At 38.7% G+C, this 9,981-nt stretch overlaps 1 protein-coding gene across 1 annotated transcript in view; it reads right to left on the bottom strand.

The window, feature by feature from the left end:
• Window positions 1-4,022: 4,022 nt before the first annotated feature.
• Window positions 4,023-9,981, bottom strand: part of LOC134358003 (collagen alpha-6(VI) chain-like) — a 154,352-nt gene continuing 148,393 nt past the window's right edge. The window contains 4 exon segments of the mRNA XM_063069863.1: window positions 4,023-5,189; window positions 5,589-5,648; window positions 6,879-6,937; window positions 7,859-7,925. Coding sequence (XP_062925933.1) covers window positions 5,182-5,189; window positions 5,589-5,648; window positions 6,879-6,937; window positions 7,859-7,925 — 194 coding nt within the window. The 3' untranslated portion in view covers window positions 4,023-5,181.

Genomic DNA, 9,981 nt, shown 5'->3' with positions numbered 1-9,981 from the left:
AGAGGGGAAGGTACCAAATCCTCGGCTTTGCCTATTTGCTTTTGCCGGGGCCGGGGTCGAAGCGCGCGGCAGAGATGGTGCTCGGTGTCGGAGGGCTGGACGGAGGCTCAAGGTTTTCGGACGGACTCAAGAGTCGGCTGTGGTCGGGTGCTTCCAGGGTGCTGCATCGGCAAGTTTGCGGCACTGGAAGCTCATGGCAGGGAGAGTTTTTCTTCCTTCTACCGTCTGCGTGAGATGATGGGGCTTTCGAGAGACTTTAACACTTCTTTTTACCGTGCCCATGGTCTGTTCTTATCAAATTACGGTATTGCTTTACACTGTTGTAACTATCTGTTATAATTATGTGGTTTTTATCAGTTTTTCAGTCTTGTTTGTCTTGTGTTTCTGTGATATCATTCTGGAGGAACATTGTATTATTTCTTAATGAATGCAATACTAAATGACAATAAAAGAGGACTGCGTGTCCTCATAATCTAATCTAATAATCTAATTTCCACAGCTCAGCGTTCAATACAATCATACCCTCAGTTCGAGTCAACAAGCTCCTAAACCGGGGCCTCTCTACCTCCCTTTGCAACTAGATTGTTGACTTCCACGCTGGGAAACCACAGTCTCCGCAGATCAGAAATAACATCTCCTCCTTGCCAACAATCAACACTAGCACACCTCAAGGATGTATGCTTAGCCCACTGTTCTACTCTGTCGACACCCATGACTGTGTGGCTAGACGCAGCTCAAACACCATCTATAAAATGGCAGACAACTATTGTTGGCAAAATTTCAGATGGTGATGAGGAGGCATATAGAAACAAGATAGATCAGCTAGTTGAGTGGTGTTGCAGTAACAATCTTGCACTCAACATCAATAAGACCAAGGAATTGATTGTGGACTTCAGAAAGGGGAAGCCAAGGGAATACACACTAGTCTTCATCAGGGGATCAGAAGTGGAAAGGGTGAGCAGTTTCAATTCTTGGATTTCAACATCGCGTAGGATCTATTCTGGGTCCAGCATAGTGATGCAATTACAAAGACAGTGGTTATATTTCATTAGGAGCTGCCCAGAATAACTGGAAGGCCAAGAATTTCCCTGTAGAAGTGGGATGCAGGGGATTCATTGCTACATCTACGACCAGTCTATTGAAGAAGATGGGGGTGAGGGGTTACTCCCCCGAACAATCAAGTCCTTGTCAAATGCAGCAGAAGAAAGCAGCAATTGGATTTGGATTAAAAGGAAAGACAACAACTGGTCTGCAAGATGAAGACAGGAGGGTATGGAACTGAGAAGGGTGTATCTGGGACGCCAGGTAGCACCGTCGAGCCCTCTGGAGACTCACAAATTTTACTGATATGGAGAGCATTCCAACTTGTTGCATCACCACCTGATATGGAGGGACCACTGCGTGGGATCAGAAGTTGTAGAAAGTTGTGAACTCAGCCAACTCTATCATGGCACTGACCTCCTTAGCATCTAGGACCCTTTCAAAACGCAATGTCTCAATAAGTTAGCATCCATCATTAAGGACCCCCGTTACCCAGGGCATGCCCTCTTCCATTGCCTCCATCAAGCTGAAGACATACACACATTTCAGGAACAGCTTCTTCCCCCGATCAGATTTCTGAATGGACAGTGAACCCATAAACACTACCCCAGTAACTTTTCCTCCCTTTTTTCAGTACTTATTTAATTTAATTCTCTTTTTTATATATGCTTGTTGTAATTTATAGTTTTTATTATTATGTATTACAATGCACTACTCCCATAAAACAATACATTTCATGACATATGCCAGTGATATTAAACCTGATTCTGAACCCTGGTTAGGTCACGTTTAGAGTACTGTGTTTAATTCTGCTTGCCACCTTACGGGAAGATTAGACGGCTTTGCTGAAGGTGTAGTACCCCTGAAAGACATAAATACGCTATGTTCAGGCATCGGTCACTTTATAGAACGAGTACGACGTGTACTGCCCCTCCCCAGGCATGAATAATCAATCCGGTGCTGAAGATCGAATGAGAGCCCTTACAAATTGATGGCAGATTCATTGCTATAAAAAAAATCTTGCTTACTGATTCTCAGAATTTTCAACTGAACATATTTGCATGTTTTCAAGTAATATCCCTTTTCTTCTCTCAACAGGAAATGATACTCACATGAAATAAATTATTTTAATGTTTTTTAAAGATTATTTGAACAATTATTTATAAATAAATCGGACAGATTTCAACCTTGTCACAAAGGCACAGAGGAGGTTTATCAGGATGCTGCCTGGTTTGGTGTAAATGTATTATGAGGAGAGGTTAGACAAACTGGGGCTGTTTTCTCTTGAAAGACAGGGGCTGAAGGGAGATTTGAAAGAAGTCTATAAAATTATGCAAGGCATAGATAGTATGCTTTTCCCAGGATTAAAATGTCCATTACTAGAGGGCATGTATTTAATATGAGAGAAGAAAACTACAAAGGAGATATACAAAGCAAGGATTGTATCAACAGCCAGAGTCTTGCAATGCACTGGCAGGGTGGCACTGCAGGTACATCACATAGAAGCATTAAAGAAACTTTAATGCTTTTAGATACTTTTAGACAGGCACAGGAACATGCAGAGAAGGGAGGGATATGGTCAATTGGTTCGGCACAGCATCATGGGCTGAAGGGCTTGATCCGTTCTACATTCTAAATTTTATGAATAGAGAAGCAAGCAAATCACAGCAATAACTAGATTAACAGGGATTAGTTGTGGGAGATCACAAGGATATTATTTTCAGAGGATGGGGAATTGTAATCAATAGGATAGGTGGGAAATTAAAATACATTGGCGATTTCTGTGGTTTTTAAAAAAATAGATTCAGCAACATTACACCTGGCCTGCCTGCAATGAATGATATTTGCTTCAACTACACTGCAGGCAAAGTTCTTTCACAAGGGTGTGGACAGGAAAATAGACCCAAGAGTTTGCACTGCATTTAGCAAATTCCCAATCAAATTCCGTCCAAGAGGAATGAGATTAAAATGTCAAATATAAACCAGAATGCAGAAATATCTTCTGTCCTTATTGTATCATGTCATTATGTCATTGTATCTGGCTTTATGAGTGCTTCAAAGTAGTTCCTGCCTTTCCCGCCCCTGCCCTCATCACTGATTAGCTAAGTGGAAATGTGTAATCGAACTGGAAACTGATTCGATTTTGATTCTGAAGTAAGGCCTGTGGCTGAGAAAGCTTCAGCTGTTTAATCTTACTTGTCACTCAAGGACCTGGGGTACAAACTATTTTTGTGTATGGACATTTTGTGCATCAAACTGGAAGCAGCAGTCTCTTCCTCAATTTTCCCAACAAGGAACCCTATCCCTCAATCATCACACTCTTCCCACACGTCATTCTTCTTCCTCAGTTCTCCAACCCCCACTCTTCATGGATATTACTGGCCCTTATTTCATGACCAAGGAAATTATCATGTAATACTGTCAACAGCCAGGAATCTGTTCTTCCTTTTGTCTCTATAGTTCACTTCTCAGGTATCGTAGCAGTTAGCACAAAGGTGTAGCTACCAGATCAGGGTTCAATTCTTACCATTGGCTGTTAGGAGTTTTTATGTTCGCTGCATGTCCACAAGGGTTTCTTCTGGGTGTATCGGTTTCCTCACATACTCCAAAGATGTACAGATAGGGTTAGGGAGTTGTGGGCATGCCATGTTGACGTCAGAAGCGTGGCAATACCTGCAGGCTACCCAGAACGTTTTTTGCGGATTTGATTTGATGTAAACGATGTGTTTCACTGTCTGTTTCAATGTAGATGTGACAATTTTTAAATCTTTTCTTCCCTAATTAAAATATAAATAAATCCTATTTTTGCTTTATAACCTCAGAATATTGTGAACCATCTAAAAGATGCGTATTTCTATTGCTTGATTGGGCTACCATTGCTGACGGAATGATTATATTCACATGCACATCTTCTTCCTAATCATGTTCATGAATGTGCAAGAAATGAGGAAGTAGAAATGGAACTGTAGCTTTAGGTTACTTTGTTTTATTTCAAATCAAAAAGTAGTATTTTTGTAGATGGAACATATGCGTGAACAAATTCTGAGTATAAACATTTGCTGCGAATAAAGAAAACCAAGAGTACTCTACATGATACGACAAAAACGTGTTAATGAAATGAAGCTATCCTGATTACTAATGGAGCTTTTCCATGCCCTGACACAGAATCTAGCACAGTAAGGACTTGTTAAGGACTAAGGTAGATTCAAGTTATGAGCAGTAGATATTCACAAGTTTCAACATCTATTCCGCAGGGGTACTGGTTTCACACTTTGGAAACAGACACGTTATTTTTTTCAAAAAACTACATTCTAATATGTGCAAATAAAATAATACAATTTACATATTTATACTTAATGTTTGTTTATATCTTTTATGTCAATTTCCCTGTACAATGAATTCTGTTCCTTTTTGAAGACTTGTACTCCTTGTACTACAAGAGTTATTGCAAACGAATGAGTCTCAACATTCATTGAGAGCTATTCAATTATAATGGGCATCACAGCCATTTACTGTTATTTACTTGCTCAAGCAGAAAATTCCAGCAAAAAAGATGATCATTTTAGTCTGTAGCTGGACTCCTGGCTGACATTGCTTTCTTCCACCACAGTCCAAGTTCAAATACAACCATGGCCCAAGTCAGATTTGATATTTTCTGATTAATTCATAGGATAAGGATACTGAGCCCTCAAGTGTACAGATTCTGAAACAATTATATCATTGCACATCACAGGAAATGCTGGAGGAACTCAGCAGGCCGGGCAGCATCTATGGAAAAGAGTAAACAGTTGATGCATTGGGTTGAGATCCCTCAGTCCTGATGAAGGGTCTCAGTCCGAAATGTCAACTGTACTCTTTTCCATGTATGCTGCCTGGCCTGTTGAGTTCCTCTAGCATTTTGCCAGTGTTGCTTGGATTTCCAGCATATGCAGATTTTCTATACTGTTGGTAATTTCACTGCACATAATTGCTACAACATTTTCTAGTATGATTTGAGGCAGATTTCTTTACAAGGGTAGTGAATCGGTTCTTATTTCCTTCGCATCCGCCATACTAGAATTGTTGACACACTTGCAGACCTTTGTCAAAGTACCACTTTAAGTCATAGTCCTAGCATCTTCCCATATCATCGTTCAAGGATCATATACCTGCAATAAAATGAAGAAATGGCATAACAGGATTGTTTTTCCCAGGATGAATGACTAGATTTTCTAATATTGCTGGGATCATTGCATCCACCCCCACCCAAGGACCATGAAATTTGTCACAAGAACATGCATCACACCAACTTAGCATTTTCTGCAGGGAATTTAGCACGCGTGAATGTGGTCAAATACCGTTTTGTGTGTGCTGTAGCACCAGAACAGAATTCACTGGAATATTTATTTCATGCTAAATCACATACCAAAATTAAAATATAGAAAGGGAAACAAGACTGAGATTAAGAGATAAAGGCAAACATTGTATAACATATTTAAAATATGATGGAGTGAATGTTTTAAAGAGCATTGGAAAAGGAGTGCATGCAATTATCCCATTGCATTTACCATAAGGTGTGTCTGCTTCTGCTCCTTCTGCAGATATTTCAAGTTCTTCCGCAACTTCAACTAAATGGCAAAAAAACATACCTTCAGTGCTAGAAAAGATGCTTGGTGATAATTAAACTATCGTGTCATTAGAAGTTCAGTTGCATAGTGGTACTGGTTTATTTTGTGAATATTCAACGCATTCCGTTGACAAGTACTTTGGTAATGGACGTGGATAGTAAACCGACTACAGAACAACTAGGAAAAGCTTGAAAACAAATTTCTGATTCTGCATTTAACTCTACATGTAATTGTCTGATTTGATTATGACAAACTGATAACTTTGTTAGTTTTATCATAAAATCCAGTACACTGTACTTATATAGCAACAGGGTCTCAAAGTTTCCACTGCAGCATTGGTTAAAATACATCAAGTTGAACAAAAATGTTTAATTATTAAAAAGAACATACTTGTAATGCAACTTCAGTGACCCCAGAACATATTAAAGCATTTTTACAACCATTTATGATCTATCAGAAAGGCAGACACTTGTAACATAGGAACACAGGAGGTAAATTGTCAACCAATCTCCCTTCACACAGAAATTAGACTAAATGATTTGATGAGTCTGAACCAAAATCTTCTCTGCCCTTAATTAAAATAAGGTCCTTAAGGGTTAAAGAAAACAGTGAGAAGGTGGGAGAATGGGGATTAAAAAAATAATGACTGAATGACAGACCAAACTCAATAGGACAAATGGCCTAATTCTGCTCCTATATCTTTTGGTCTTATGTACACAGCATATTCTATGTCTATCTATAGAGAGCAGGGTGGAATTTTGAATAACATTCTCATTTATGTTGCCCTGTAGACTATCTGATGGTACTGCATTGTGGTCTCAAATATTATCCAAAAGTCTCAGATGTGATCCTTGAAATTCTGACACAGATTTCAATGAATTGTTACAATTCAATTCTGAATTTGATAGCTCATGCACATAGTCATTTCTGGAAGAAAGGCTCCAATACAAATGGACAGTCCCATAAGATACGCTAAGATTGATTGTGTTGGAGTTTTCCTGATGCCTTGGCCAGTCCAAAGCTTACAGCTGCTCCTGGTGGCATGAAACTCCAGTGGTCCTATTGCCTTTGACTGACTACACTGCTGTAATTATAACATTGGCTGCTCAAATCTTTTCTTCCAATACTATGTGTACATAAACTGTGCAAATATTATATTTTAATAACTTAGGGGGAAAAGAGCCTGCAAACATTGCATTGTAAAATTATATAACTTGTCTTGTTTCTCACCTCTGCCACTCCATCCTGGAGTTGGGTAATTATTTGCCATAATTGTGGAATCATATCTGCTGTAAAACAAGCAATAATTACACAACTGGCATTAGAGTCTAAAAATAACTTGAATGGCCACATTTTTATGAACAGGAGTGGAACCCAGTATAACATCTTATTGCTGTTGCCCATCCACTTCAAGGCCCAATGTGGCATGTGTTTAGAGATGTTCTTATGCACACCGCTGTTCTAACACATGGCTATTTGAGTTACTATTCCCTCCCTGTCTGTTTGAAACAATCCAGCCATTCTCCTCTGATCTCTCTCATTAACAATGCATCTTTGTCCACAGAACTGCCGCTCACTGGATGAGTTTTTTTTTATTTTTGCCACGATTCTCTGTAAACTCTAGAGATTGCTGTGTGTGAAAATCCCAGAAGATCTGAAATTTAGATGCCATGATAACTTAGCAGTTAGCACGATGCTATTACAGCTCTGAGTGTCGGAATTGGAAGCTCAATCCCAGTGTCACCTGTAAGGAGATTGACCTTCCGCCCCGTGGAATGTGTGCCTCCTCCAGGAGGTCTGGTTTCCTCCAACAGTTTGAAGGCTGTTAGCAGGTCAATTTGTCATTGTAAATGATACTGTGATTAGGTTAGAGTTAAATCAGGGGTGGCTGGAAGGGCTGGAAGAGCCTATTTCACACTGTATCTCCAAATTAAAAAAACATTCTGAGATACCCCGTTTGGCGTCAGCAATCATTTCATGGTCAAATTCATTTAGATCACATTTCTTCCCCATGTTTGGCCTGAACAACAGCTGAACCTTTTGACCATGTCTGCATGCGTTTATGCATTGAGTTGCTGCCACATGATTTGCTGATTGTGTATTTGCATTAACCAAAAGGTCTACCTACAAGTGTATCTAATAAAGAGGTCATGAGTTTATATTGAAGAATTAAGCATAAATTTAAAAATCCAATGCCTTTTAAAACATACCTTATACGTCTAGTTAAAGCGTCACATTCCTGCTTTAATTGTGGAGGAGGGTAGTCATTGATTTCAACTGTAAAAAGCAAATTTTAGTAAAATCAGCTTTTAAAAAAGTAAGCACATCAAAATCCCTAATGATTGTTTTTGAGTACATCAAAATTAAAGCCATCAGTGATGATTACATATATACAGTATTAGGATTAATTTTTTATGAAAACATCAGACTTGGCCCCAATCCCAGATATGCTGTATTTCCTTTTGTGACATCATGTGCAAGTGAAGTTTGCAGAAATAGATTCCGAACTGCAGGAGTGACATGCAAAGGAATAAACAGTGGAGGTTGTTATAAACATTGGAAAGGGTCAAAGATCTGGGAATGATTTATGAACAGGTGAAAATATTAAGGACAAGCAGGTAAATATAAAAGCTGAATATATAAAGTCCTATTCAGTTTCCTGCACTGAAGAATTTGCAGTCCAAAGACCTTTGTAAGTTACTTGAACCTGTAACATAGTCGAAGCAATGCAATTTATTGCACAATTTACCAAATTACAGACACACTTAATATTGATGATGTAATCTGTACCAATGGTTACATGAATTAATTGACATCAGTATTAATAGGTGGTCTAACTGGGATATTTTAAGGTGATTAAAGATATCAGGTTGATAAAAAGGTCTCTCAGGTCACAAGTCTTAATCTTATAATTTAAACAGAACAGTTTAAGGATGTGTTCATGGAGTATTTTCTACATAAAGGCTGAAACAGATTTGTTTAGTATAAATTGCTAAATGATTCAGGAGCAATTTCATAGGTTTTTTTCTATATTGCATTATACTGCTGACGCAAAGATAACAAATTTCACCACATATGCTGGTGATATTGAACCTGATTTTGATTCTGATTCTAGCATCCCTTCAAATCTCCTTAAAACATTTTGCAGAATTGGTTCGTATCTTACAGCCATTGCTCCGAACATTCAGAGTCAGACTCACAATCGGGTTTATTTTCACCTTATATTAAGACAAGAAATTTGCTGTTTTGTGGCAGCAGTACAGTGCAAGGACAAAAATGATTGTAAATGACAACACAAATAAAAAGTGCAAAAAAGGAATAATGAAATCGTGATTAGGATCCCTACAATGGCTGAGGGGATGAAGCTGTGTCTGAATCACTAAGAGTGGGTCTTCAGACTCCTGATGGTAATAAGAACAGGGCATTATAGCAGTGGAGAAAGTGGTACAATATCATTGACTACATGACTAGACTTTGGGCAAGTATTGAGAGCATGAAGATCAGGGCATTGAAATGTCCAGAACAATTTCCCAAAGAAGACTAGTTAACCAAGAGAAAATACTTAGATTCTTACCAGGTATCTAAGAATCCACAAAAGTCAGAGGGTGAGGAAGCCCCATGACATCTTAAGAAGGTTGATGGAGATGTTACAATTTGTTTCTTTTTTTATTTTTAACTTTCCTGTTTCTAACTGACACTGGACAAGTTTTTTGAAAGTGCTGCTTTCTCAGATTTTTTTTGTTTATGATAGACTGCTTGAAGCTGAACACAAATATAATTTCAGACTACTTGCATCACGTAGGAATTTGAAAAAACAAGAAATGAACTTTTATTGAATATAATGTGTTTAATTTCATGATGGTGCTGATGCTTTGCTATAGTTCAACTGAGCTAAAAAAATATTTTGTTGATGATTTTGATTTGTACTCAGTGCCTAAGGCTCCTCACTTAAGTGTCCAACAATAATCAGCTAGCACTGATGGATTCCACTTGCCCTGACACTGTTTCTCCGTGATTGCAATGTCTCGGTGAAACCTTTTACCATGCTCATTACTGACAGCTCTAAGAGTTGCAGGGAAGAAGTCTAAATAGGAAAGTAGAAAATGGATCTTTAGTGACATAAAACTATAAGACAAAGGAGCAGAAGTCAGCCATTCGGCCCATCGAGTCTGCTCCGCCATTTTATCATGAGCTGATCCATTCTCCCATTTAGTCACACTCCCCTGCCTTCTCACCATAAACTTTGATGCCCTGGCTACTCAGATACCTATCAATCTCTGCCTTAAATACACCCAATGACTTGGCCTCCACTGCCGCCCGTGGCAACAAATTC

Source organism: Mobula hypostoma, chromosome 17 (genome assembly GCF_963921235.1).
Source record: "Mobula hypostoma chromosome 17, sMobHyp1.1, whole genome shotgun sequence".
NCBI classification, from domain to species: Eukaryota; Metazoa; Chordata; class Chondrichthyes; order Myliobatiformes; family Myliobatidae; genus Mobula; species Mobula hypostoma.
This window is presented reverse-complemented; position numbering and strand designations above follow the sequence as displayed.